Source organism: Triticum dicoccoides, chromosome 3B (genome assembly GCF_002162155.2).
Source record: "Triticum dicoccoides isolate Atlit2015 ecotype Zavitan chromosome 3B, WEW_v2.0, whole genome shotgun sequence".
In the NCBI taxonomy this organism is placed as follows: Eukaryota; Viridiplantae; Streptophyta; class Magnoliopsida; order Poales; family Poaceae; genus Triticum; species Triticum dicoccoides.
Window position 1 is genome coordinate 816,831,203 of NC_041385.1, and position 13,223 is coordinate 816,844,425.

Here is a 13,223-nt window from a genome sequence, read left to right on the forward strand (position 1 = left end):
AACCGCCTATGCAGGGGGCTGGATGATGTGGTCGCCAATCTGAGTCGCACGGCTGCCGTAGGACCTGGCCCTCTCCATTGACGCCGCTAGTTTGCGGAGCTCCTCGTAGCGCGGTTGTTGCCGGTGCGAATGTGGGGGAGAGGGATCCGCCGGCGCCGGATGTGCGAGTGAGTGAGAGCGATGGTAAAGTTAGTGAGTCGGGGGGTGGGAGGGGGCGACACAGTGGGAGAATAAGAGCATCTCTATCAGACTCCTTATAAACCCGTGAACCATAAAATTCCGCCGACTATACGGGCTCGGCCATTTTTTGGCCATACCAGAGCCCGTATAGTCACCCGACCCGTAAAAGATTTTACGGTGCCTGCAAACCGCCCACCGCATATGGTATATCTATGGGTTCGCGACGTCGATACAGGTCGAAACCCTATCCCTCCGCCGCCGTGATTCCCCAATCCCCTCCCCTATTTTCTCACCGCCGATGAGTCAAATCTGTCGCCACAAGCCACCATGTGGCGTGGATGTGGAGCTCGGGCTGCAGCTCCGGCGGCAGCAATGACCCCGAGCACCAGTGGTGTGTCAGAGTGGACTGTGCGAGGAAGAGCACGGTGAATAAGTACAACAACCGCGGCCTACAGCCGCCGCCGTCGCTCCTCCGCCGCCAGATGGAGGAGTACGACCGCCGGTAGGCTCGTCTGTCCTCCGGCGCAGGCAACTCCTTCGCCGACGGGTCGAGTTCCCGTACGCCGCTCCTCATGCCGGTGAAAAGGGAGCTAGAGGAGCTCCTGGTGCTCCGCGCGCTAAAGCTAGCTCGAGGCGCAGCCGGTGCGGCGGACTAGTGGCGTCATCGGGTGGAAGAACTTCATCCTCCCAGCGGAGGCGGACATATTCAAGCGTGCCATTGCCGCATGCAGTGCGCAGGAGGAGAAGGAGGTGTAGCCAAGGCGCTCGTGAAAGGGAAGGAGTTCGTCCACGACCAAGAGGCATGGCGCCGTGAAGCCAAGGCGCGAGACGACATCTATGTTGACCTCGTCTCCAACAACGACGACTGAGGATGTCTGTCACCGCACTCGGATGGCTCCAGTGAGCCAATTTTTGGCTGTAGGGTTACGGTGGCCGCCTCTCCTACAATCTATTTAGTGCAATTTAGTCTATGTATGAAGTATGTATGATGATCAAGAACTATGAAGTCGTTTTATTTCTGCCGCGAAGTCCTGAATTCAAAATTTACAGGTTTATTTTTGGTTTCTGTACTTTGACGAACGTTTTGAACCCGCATCCGAGACAACGAACGAACTGTAAATTTAGTTTACAGGTTTGCGTTTTAGGAGGTATGCTAGAGATGTTCTAAGGCCTTGTACAATGCTAGGTGCTTAGTGAGATGCTTAGAAAAATAAACCGGATTTTTCTGAAGCATCAATGCTTATTTCTATTGAAGAGACGCCTAACTAAGCGTCTATCATGTACATGCTTAGAGAAAGCCTGGTTTATTTCTCTAAGCACCTCCTCTAAGCACATTGCATTGTATAAGGCCTAAGGGTGTTCACCGTTCACCCCGTTCGCGACCGCCCCTTACATTTCCGAACAGAAGAAAACGATGACGCGACTGGTTTTGCGGGTGCCAAGGATGCATGTTTTGATCCAATGGTCCAAGACGGTTCAACCCAAATCCTATAGAACCGACGTCAGTTTTTTTTTTCAGGGCTGGTGCCATAAGATCATCAACTTGGGCCCTTGGATCTTAATCCGTTGGTCCGAAATAAAATAAAATTTGAAAACTACAAGTCAAAGTTTGTCACATAGAAGAATTCTGAAAAAAATGGCCAACCGTGGACTGTTTTCGTAACGGAGGCGAAGACGAGCCCGAACCGTAGACTGTTATATATGGCCGGAACGAAGAGAATAAAGAAAGAAATTGAACTCTAAGGCCGCCGATATATAATCACGTACTAGGACTACCGAAGGGCAGCGACATAAACGGGGATACTGTAACCGCCGGTTCATCCATCGATCTGCTGCGGCCATGGAGGGCGACGCCGTACTACGGCAAAAGTTCTTCAAAATACTCCTGCCGGGCTCCTTCGAGTCTAGCTTGGTAAGCGCCGTCGCCGTCCAATCTACAATTAATTAATCAGTCCGTAATCTGCTGCGCTATACCTGACGATTTGTCGCCGTTCCCTGCAATCTCTGCCGCCCAAGTTCGCGGCGCGCCTGGACCGGCCGCCGGTGCTCGCCGTCGCCACGCTGCGCGACCCCACGGGCCGGTCGTGGCACGTGGGCCTCGTCCGGCACGGCGCCGCGGGCCTGCGCTTCGACGGGAGGGGGTGGCGGAGCTTCGTCGCCGGCTGCGGCCTCTCCGCCGGCCAGCTCCTCGTCTTCGACCACCTTGGCGACCTCGACTTTGCCGTCGAGCCCTTCGACACGTCTGGCTGCAGCAGCTACTTCGACGGCGAGCGTGGCAGCACGACGAACATCGACGACGACGACGCTGCCCCCGACGTGGAGGAGTCCGGCAGCGATAACCACCACCACGGGCGGTCCCCCTCACGGTCGTCACTGCCGGCGACGACCGGGACAAAGAGGAGGAAGAAGCTCTCGCCGGCCAACGCCTCGCCCGCCGGCTCCTGTGGACAGTCGTCGTCGGACGATGGGGCGCTCCGGCTGGGCATTGAGCAGCCGTTCCATCTGCAGTACATGGAGCTGACCAAGACCTTCTGTGCCCGCGTGGGATGGGCCGAGTCGTGCACCGCGGAGCTGAGCGTGGCCGGCCGCGGCGACCGGCGATGGGAGGTGTCTGTGAGGGTCGGCAGCAAGGGCGGCATGGTCATGGCGGGCTGGGAGGGCTTCGCGTGGGACAACGGCCTCAGGATCTCCGACGTCTGCGTCTTCAGGCCCGCTGACACCGGCTATCAGGTGGTGCAAGTCCAAGCGCTGAGGGAATCGTCGTAGTCGTGAGCAATCAATCGCCGGCGACCTTTATTAATTCGTGATAGAAAAAGCTGCAATGTGTTGCGTTTGTGGAATTGGATTTTGGATCAACTCTTCTGATTTCACTCACCCTTATGGATCCACTAGGAACTGATATTGAATATTTCACGATCAATCAGGGTAAGGATACCAGCATTGGGTTGATGTGTGTGTCGGCTACCGCTGTATGTTGTTCGGTTGTTGCTTTATATAGTATATAATAAAGTTTGTACTATATACTTTTTTGCGGGTTTATTTATGCTATACTACGACAGTGCCATTGCAACGGGGTATAAATATTCTAGACGTTAGCTCGTGATTGAACTGCCCATATATGTTTTAAAAGGTTTTTTCGCTTAAAATAAAGCATCAAGAGGATACAGACATTATGAGCACACAACCGGCCTCTGGCACGCTCCTCGCATGCGAGATTGGTTTGATGGGCCTCCGGGGCTTGAGGTTTTGTTGGAGTTGTGTACTTCATGCTTTCCCTCAGCGTTCATGGTTTTGTGTGTCGGTTCCTATGGAGGAGGGGCATCAGTGAAAGTTGCGTAAGGCTTTGGTCATTAGAGGCAATGACGACATCTCTTGACGTTTGCTTCCGCGCCCCTTCTCTCTAGATCAGACAATAACCTCACCTTTGTGGGGGAGTGGTGCCCCGCATCGTGAGGTGTGTCGAGGCCCTCTATGAAGACATGTGCTCATCATCTGGATCAAGAGAGCCCCTTTAGTTCTTGTGCTTATCTTAGCTTGGCCATTTGTGGTTTTATGGTAGTTGGAACCTCGAGCAGGATTGATGTGCGTGTGGGCTACCATTGCATATTGTTCGGTTGCTGCTTTACAAACAATGAAGCAAGGTGAAAGCCTTTTTTGACAAGTCATGATGTAGGACAGCATCCACGATAGGAGGGGTCATGATGTAAACCCACATTTAAGACTTCTTTTACAGTGGAGTAACATAGGCATTCTTAAATGAAGAACAACATGACAACCAAGAATCAGAATTTAATTCTACGAGATTATGAGTATATCAAGAAATTACATGGAGAATCACAAAGAAAAATTTCTGACAAACATAAAAGAAGTTAAAAAGAGGTCTGCTAGGGTAAGCAAGTCGCGAGAGCAAAATATGACATTATCCCGTAACACATAACATACAACAAAAACTCAGGTTTCACTTTCCATGTCCACATTTAACTTTATTTAATTACTCACCGAAAATATATCCTCCTAAAAGATATTTAAGAACGGCATTAACCACCAAAAGTACATTTATCTTGGCATGAAGAGCTAAGACAGAACACATTGGAATATTAGCCATGCATGCAACAAAAAATCCAACCACCGAGCTCAACCACTGAAAGATTTTGCATTTTAATCACTCTCTGAGCTTCCGTCTGAACGAGCAAAATCAATGCAAGTACTACTACCACCGCCATAAGCTTGGCTGCTAGGGTGAACAACGGTTGGCTTGAAGCCTTCGCAGCCGTAGCAATGCCCTAGAAAACAGACACACACAAAAAGAGCCAGGCAAATATTAACACAAATAAACAAAATAAATTGCAGCTAACACACAAAAAGAGTCAGACAAAAAATAACACGAATAAACAAAATAGATTGCAGCTAACGCAAACCTTATGAGTACATGCTACTCTGTTGATATAGATAGCATGTATATAACTAACTGGAAGCCTAAATAAGGAGGTTTGAGCATCTCAAAAATGCCGCTTTTGCTTAATTGCTCCTTCATGTATATTTACATCCATTAAGTAGCAGGGCATATGATCTAGAAGAATAACTGACAGTTCCAACAAAGGTTCTATTATTTGTAGGATTGTTCAATTGCCAAAGGTGACACTATCTATGTAGCAGGAAGGGCATGCAAAATCAGTAGAATTGATAGTTTCTATGAGTTTATGGCATGTGGACATCTTATATCCAGGATTTGGTTTGCAAAAAGTACTCTTTAGGAAATGCACATATGTAAGGCGGGATAAAGAAAAAGAAGGAATTGCATATATATACAGAAATTAGAAAACAGCAATTTCTCTGGCAAATACGCACCATTATCATGTTCTCCAACGATACAGCATAGAACTACATCCTTCTCGCCATGGAAAGCGGAGTTGACCTCAGAGAAGAAGAGCTTGGTGCTATCGGCATTAGCAGAATGATGACGATCCTCTGCTTGCTTAGCCCTGAAGTTGTAATGGATGCAGCCCCCTCCAAACTCCCAAAACTCACGGATTACTGGCACCTCCACCAGCTCAAACTGAAAAAACTAGATGGAAAAGTACAGTTACAATAGAGCACTGGGATAACACACAATTCACCCACACTCTCTTACGAGAGAGGGAGAGAGGAGAGACCTTGGTGTTGTTTGCTCTGTTGTACTTACGCAGGGCTGCCCAGTCTTTTGTATGGTGCTGCCCAGTCTTTTGCCTAAACGCGACTCTCTTCTCACGGAGTGCATTCCTTACTTCCGGAGGTTTCCTCTGCCTCGGTAAACACTCCTCTTCCTCACCGAAATCGGCGCCGTACTCCCCATAATCAGGTTCAGGGAAAGTAAACTGAAATCTAAATCCATGTTCCTCCATGTTGATACCTTCAGGAGTGCTCCTCTCCTTGGAAGCACATGCAGCTCGGCTCCTGATGCATGGGGCACTCCTGTCCTTGGGAGCCCACCCAGCCCGACTCCTAATGCATCGAAAAATTATGATCATGTCATAGAAATGAGCAAAGACAACATAGCACGCTCTACCACTCAAAAATAAAGTTACCAGTATCGTTTTCCCATTTTTACTGTTATGATGTGTGGTGTGTCTCTCTGAGAGATGCGTGCAGAGTTTGTTAGAAACCGGTTACAGGAAATCAAAAACTTGAATAGTTTATCTCAAATTCGGATTTGGCGTTGTGAATTAAACAGGTGCCAGGCGTGGATGACAGCTGCTACTGTCAACCAGAGCTTGCGAGCAGCTGTTATAGGAACGAATAGGTTCAGTACAATTCTTAGCCCATGATCCATGCAGCTAGCAGCGCAAGAAGAAAAATACAAGTAACCATGAAAAAAGTACTCCCTCCGTCCCATAATGTAAGATATTTGTAGTTTCAGAAAAGTCTTATATTATGGGACAGAGGAAGAAATTTGCAATGGAATGGACTGGCAACCTGAGGGGATTGAAGTTGCCGACCCAGCAAGGCCGCAATCACATTTCAACATAACCAAAATGATAACCGAGAGAGAATATATATTTTTACCTTGCGTACCTCCCCCTGGAAGCAGCGGATGAGACTGCAGCTTGAGCAGGATGGTGTTGCTTTGGCTCCTCTGGCAAATTCTCCTTCTGCCTGAACCAGAACATGCAAATAATTCAGAATTACTACAGCAGAGGCGTCCACACAATCTATGAGCCCAATGATTAATTCTACTGATCTACTATCCCGGAATTTCACTCGGAACCGTAGGAGATTAATTGTTGTCGGATAGGACACATGTGAGTGGAATTCGAAACGAATCGAATCCAAGCACGATAATGGCTACACCGGAAAGAAGGATGAGACGTACTGGGACAGCTTCGAGAGCTTGGGCAGCGGGCAAGGGGCGGCGGTAGCACGCTTTTCCTCGTACCTTGATAAAATAGCACATCTTTCTTTTTGTTTGATGAATGGCACACTTTTCCTGGTAAAATGGCACAAACTGACTTTTTTCTCAATTTTCAGGTATGAGCCTACATATCAGAATATATCGGACGATTTTGCCCTTTGTCCCTTTCTGCCATCCCGTCGTGATTCCTCACCGAGTGCTGTGACGTTGCCGGGCCTCCTACCCCACGGCACCACCTCACCGCGCGCCGCCCGTTCCTATGGTGGAGGCGCCACCGTCCGCTCCCACACCGTGCCCAAGAAGGGCGCCACCGCGCCGCTGTACGCTGCCCTCCGGCTGCCTCCTCGCCGTGCGGGAGAAGAAGGGCGCCGCCACTTCAAGTTCCCCTACAGCGCGTGGCGGTCCAGTTCGCTCCGTGGCCGTAGCGTGCGTTTGCTGTTTGCTGGCTGGCGTTCCCCTGCGAGTTAATTGCACAGAAGTACCACAATTCGGGCATCACATGCAGATTGGTACCACGATTGCTAATTTTTGCGTGTCAGTACCAACATTGGTCTAAATTTTTGCAAAAAAGGCTAAAAGGCTGATTTTATACGTATTGACAGTGTATCTGAGCGTTGGGGCCCGTTTGCCAGGTGCCGACGTGGCATATTTTTTGCAGAAAACCCCTTGGCTTTATATGTAATCACATAAATGCCCATTTTTTCACAGAAAAACCGTCATTGAGAGGGATTTTTCTTTCGTTCGCAAGATTTTCACGGACTTGTTCGCAAGTTTCCGGCGCATTGAACGAATAAATAACCGAAACGGAAAAAAGCGAGCGCGGACGATTCGAACCCGCGACCTGCAGGTGTGCAACTGGGCGGAAAAAAGTTGTATTATACTAGCACGCACACGCTGGGCCGGCAGCTGGGCCAAGCAAAGCCTGCAATATTTTGGCTGCTCACGCATGATCTGAGGGCGCACTCTCCCTTACTCGCTTGATAATTGATCGACTCGCAGCACTCGTAGCGAAAGCCTAGCAGGCTTAGATCTTTGTCCTCTAACTCATTGCTGCATTTCACTTTCAGCGTGATATCGAAATGCATAGGCCCAAAAAGAGTCACAGGAGCACGGGCAGGACCTGTTAATACTAAATGTGGATCCTGCATGCAACAACCACCAATTTGAGTAAACAATGAGAATATCTCGAATATTGGTATAAGAAAAAAGGAGAGCTGGTCATCAACTGTAACTTAATTTCCCTCGCAAAAAAAGCTGTAACTTAATTTCTGGACCCTTCAAACTAACAGAGCAAATTTAAACTAATAAGTAAAGTGAAGCCGGATAAGAGGTAAATTTTGAGCAGCACAATCAAGAGAAAACGTTACCATGCATTGGCCATAATACAATGTGAGGTGCATAAACAAATGGTGGCAGAAAACATTAGCCTAAATACGTTAGTGTAACATAAAAAAAAGGAACTATAATGGTTGAGGGCCGCACATATAGCTCAAAGCATATTAACGAAAGCCATGTCTGCAACATTTGCTTTCCAATAACTTGCCACATTTTTAAAACATCTTGCTGCCAGATCCCATGAAGTACAGTAAAAGACAACACTATTATCAAACATACACCAGGGGTTGTGAAGTAAAAACCATAACAGAGACATGGTACATACAATACGGCAACACTCAAGGACAGTAATAAAAAAAGGCTGTGTTGCAAAGCTAGAAATAGATAAAATATAATGAATGTAAGAAATAATAACCTCCTCATTGATAGTTTGACAGTTATCCCTTTTGTGCTCAAAGATAATATTGCGAAGGTGATCCAAGTCATCCCTCACAGCAACGATGCCAAACACATTCAGCGGCCAATGTAAATCCCCATATATTTTCTCAACTTTAACTGAAAAGATCTGCATACTACGCTCGGGGTTAGTAACACCAGGCTTCGTCGGCTCGTCCGTGAAACACATAGCAGGGATCCGAGCTGCATGTAGTGGCAGGAGATTGCACTTCAATTAAAGAGATATTTAATCTATGCATGTGGTGACAGTAAATTGTGATTCAGTAATGTCCTACCTCTATCGATCTAGAACAATGGTGAAATCAAATATAGTAGGGACATCATTGTTCGAACATACAGCAAGATGAGATGCAATGGAATCATCAATTTATTGGAAATATACTGTTTAGTCGCTGATGGAAGATCAAACGAATTTCGATACGATAAAAGTTGGAGAAAGCAGCCTGAGTTTCTGATAGAGTAGAAACACTTTGTAACCAGCCCATCAGAAATGCCCGTTGGATAGATTTATTTTCAAATTATAGGAAACCCAAAAATGTTTAAATTCATGGGGGACAAACAGAAGAGGAGAAATTTTATTGTTCTGAACAAGAAGGTGCAGAATGAACTATAAGATCTAGAGGAGGAGACGAGAGTAATTAGGAGAGAGCAACTTGCACGTAGAGGGAAATATAAACTGGATCGGCTCAGTTTTGTGAGGATAATGAATACTATTGATTTCAATGGTGTAGCAAGAAGTGGCTGTTGGAGGGCAATAATTATACAACATGCTTTCACAGGGTAGCAAATGAGTGGCAACGAAAACATACTGTTTACTCACGGACGAAAGATGATGTGCGGATTGAAGGTTTGCCCAATTTACTATATTTAGTCACATGCTTTTGTACTGACCCATTTTGTAAAAACAGTAAGGGACATTGAAATTTGAAAAAACATATGACAAAATCAACAAGAATTTACTGTCGCTAGGCTTTCGCTAGAGTGCTGCGAGTCGATCAATTATCAAGCGAGTAAGGGAGAGTGCGCCCTCAGATCATGCGTGAGCAGCCAAAATATTGCAGGCTTTGCTTGGCGCAGCTGCCGGCCCAGCGTGTGCGTACTGATATAATACATCTCTCGCCTGGATTATGTCAACGCCGATGCTGTGACGTAGTGGCTAGCGCGCCCAGCCGCAGTCCTGCATGTTGCGGGTTCGAATCGCCCTCCCGCTCGTTTTTCCGTTTTTGTTCCGTTTCGGTTATTTGTTTGTTCGATTCGCCGGAAACTTTCAAAAAAGTCCGTGAAAAACTTGCGAACGAAAAAAAATTCCTCTCAATAGCGGTTTTTTTGCAAAAAAAGGGCATTTATGTGATTACATATAAAGCCAAGGGGTTTTCTGCAAAAAATATGCCACGTCGGCACCTGACAGACGGGCCCCGCCGGAAACTTTCAAAAAAGTCCGTGAAAAACTTGCGAACGAAAAAAAATTCCTCTCAATAGCGGTTTTTTTGCGAAAAAATGGGCATTTATGTGATTACATATAAAGCCAAGGGGTTTTCTGCAAAAAATATGCCACGTCGGCACCTGACAGACGGGCCCCAACGGTCAGATACACTGTCAATACGTATAAATACGCGTGTTAGCCTAATTTGCAAAAACCCGGACCAATGTTGGTACTGACATATAAAAATTAGCAATCGTGATACCAATCTGCATGTAATGCCCGAATTATGGTACTTCTGTGCAATTAACTCTTCCCCTGCTCGTTGCTGTAGTTAGCTATAGCTGGTCGTTGCTGTACTTGACCGTGTCTGCTCGCTGCTGTAGTTGCTAGCTTTAGCTCGGAAGTGGTGCTGCTTGAAGATAGCGCACTAAAAACTTTGTTTAGTGTTTATGGCTTAGCTTGAGCTGCTGTCACGTCGGTGAGGCATTAAAGAGAGATCAATAGAGAAGATGGGAGGAAACCTGTGATTCACTCGTGCGTTGAGGCGGCGGCCGCAGAACGGGTGGAGCGACTGGAGACGAGAAGAGGGGGGACAAAGCGCCGGGAGATGAGGGCAGTACGTCAGGGCAGATGCACGGCAAGGCAGCGGCGATGGAATTGGCGGCGTGTGTGGACACTGGATAGAAGCCGGCGAGGCGGCGGCCCGTCTTCCTCGCTCGGGGTCGTTTCCCTCTGTTTTGATCGAAACAGATCTCTAAGAGAGTCGATCGAACCAGTTGAAGGCAAAAAAGACCAAAGGGCAAAATCGTCCAAAATATTATAACATGTAGGCTCATACATGAAAATTGAAAAAGAAAATCAGTTTGTGCCATTTTATCTAGCCATGGAGGAAAAATGTGCCATTTAATCAAACAAAAAGAAAGATGTGCTATTTTATCAAGGTACGAGGAAAAGCGTGCTATCTTATCAAATTGCTCGGCGCCTTGGGGGGACGGCGACGGGGCGGTTGAGAAAGTGCAGGATGCACCTGTCGACGCCGCCTTGCCCTTGCGAGCCTCTCACTGCGCACTTGTCCAGATCGAGCTGCGACCAGCAGGGTTGCGGGCCCTTCCCCCAATGGTCGTAGGCAGTCGGCTCCCGGAGAGGAGTGTGGAACGGGACGAAGCAGCCGTCCACAGACATGGTGGGGTGGCGCCGCCGGAGACGGGGACAGCGGAGGAGGTCAGCGGACGAATGAGGGTTTGTTTAATTAATTTAATTGGGGACTTTGTTGGGAACGACGGGGAGCCGGGAGCCGAGACACCTTTTATTTTTCAAATCAGTTTTCTCGCCTCCGGGTACAACTGGACAATTACAAATTACTCCCCCATAAAGAAATATAATAGCATTCAGATCATTAAAATAGTGATCTAAACGCTATCACGTGACATGTGTGACAATTCAAAAAAATTCAAAAAATAGTGATTTAAACGTTCTTGTATTTCTTTATAGAGGGAGTACCATTTAGATGGCCTTTGGTTTAATTTTTCTATAATCGGCGTTTTTGGTACTGGTGTTAGGTTTTATGTCCTCAATAATATATGATCATGTGTATCACTTGATGCAAAGCCCTAAGGTCATCCTTTCTTTTCGACAAAAATGAGAGGAGGTTTAGAAAGTGGTGGATTGGCTAAAGACACCCATTGTGGGCTTAATAAGTTAATTGTACCATACTCTTAAATTTGTGACGCCACTTAGACTTAGGCACGCAAAAGATGAATTTAGACCCCGGACTACAACGAGTCATGTGTTTAATTTCTTAAATGTCACCTTTAAGAGCCTAGAAATTTCAGAAGTTCTTTTTTTGCAGCAAATGCGGATGTGGACAGTATAAATTTCTACTTCCTCCGTTCAGAAATAAGTTACTCATCATGTTACTTAAATTTGAATTAAAACCTATTTCCGAACAGAAGGGATATAAATTATACCTCGAACCATGGTCTACAGAAAAAAGATGAATACGTGGGTGAAAATGGATCTACTTTTTTCCTTTATAGACCCATAAACTTTGACTTATTTCTATGAATTCTAGGAACACATATCGAATCATGTTAGAACAGGACTAAACATAAATTTTGTGTTTTTGAAAATATGGGGCGCGGGTCAGAAAAAAGAGAAACCGCACTTGTATCCCGAACATCGCAATCCACAGACATAAAAACTGCCTACTCCCGGCTGATGGACTATAAGAGTGGACAGAGTTTGTGGAGGAGCAAAAGAACTTACGACGAATCTCCCCGCTGATCTGCCATGGTCGACTGATTCCACGATTGTGTAAGTACGCATCAGTTCAAGGTGTGAGATTATCTCTTTCGTAGGTCATATCATTAGGCATATATAAAAGTGGCCTCCTACTATAGGCTCCAAAACGGATGCGGTTTCCGATTCGTGCGCTCCCGCTCCCTCTTCTATCTACTGGAGTAAATACAGTTGTTTCCCTTTGAATCCGGCCGTAAAGATTCAGGACTCAGCTGCATATATATGCAAGTTCAACCCCCTTTTTTTCTACACGGATGCAAGTTCAAGCCAGACAGCGGCCAGTTTCTATGGATCAACCAGATGATTTGTTAAAGGCGGCTGCTATGGATCAATCAGATGATTTCTTAGAAATCACCGTCTGCACAGCCGTCCGATCCATTCACGCATGGCATGACCCTTGGATGGTCTTCCTCTGCTTCGGCCTTCTGCAGTCCTGCTTGCGCTTGCGAACACGAAGCACCCCACGCCCCTTGACGGCGTCATGTATCGGGGGTGGCTTACACCCAGGAGCCCGGCCTCATCCATCACAAGGGGTCCGCCAGGTCCACGACACGACGCAAATCCTAGGAGGCAAGACGACCTTCTTGACGCCCAAGGCTAAAGGACGGCAGCGCACCAGATTGCATCTATATTATATAAACCCTAGATATCTCATGTCTATAAAAAAGAAGGTCTAGGGTACTCATCAATCATCTACTCTCAGATAGAAGAATTCTCGGCAGCAATCTCATAAACCATTGTAACCCCTATTACGAGATATCCCTTCACTATGAATCATCAAAGCCAGCATGACGTAGGGTATCACTCTCCAGAGGCCCGAACCTCGCTAAAACCCTGGTGTGTACTCCGAATCTCCGGTCCATGACTTCCAGTTGCGCTTGGACCCCTACCGAGTGATCTGATGGGAATTTGCTCCGTCAGTTGGCACACCAGTCATGGCCAGCGCTGATATGTCTCCATTGTATCTACTTTTCCAAACACTTTTGCTATTGTTTTGTACTCTAATTTGCATGATTTGAGTGAAACTAGCCCGGACTGACGTTGTTTTCAGCAGAACTACCACGATGTTGTTTTTGTGCAGAAATAAAAGTTTTCAGAATCGGACTTAACTTGGCGGAGATTTTTCATGGAGTAAATAAAAAA

General features: G+C 46.8%; 1 protein-coding gene across 1 annotated transcript; it reads right to left on the reverse strand.

Moving 5' to 3' along the window:
* Nucleotides 1-4,338: 4,338 nt before the first annotated feature.
* Nucleotides 4,339-10,964, reverse strand: LOC119280151. The gene is made up of 5 exons (XM_037561110.1): nt 10,810-10,964; nt 6,232-6,312; nt 5,334-5,613; nt 5,029-5,236; nt 4,339-4,463 (listed from the first exon to the last, which is right to left on the reverse strand). The coding sequence occupies exons 1-5, from the start codon at nt 10,962-10,964 to the stop codon at nt 4,339-4,341; spliced, it is 849 nt and encodes a 282-aa protein (XP_037417007.1).
* Nucleotides 10,965-13,223: the final 2,259 nt, after the last annotated feature.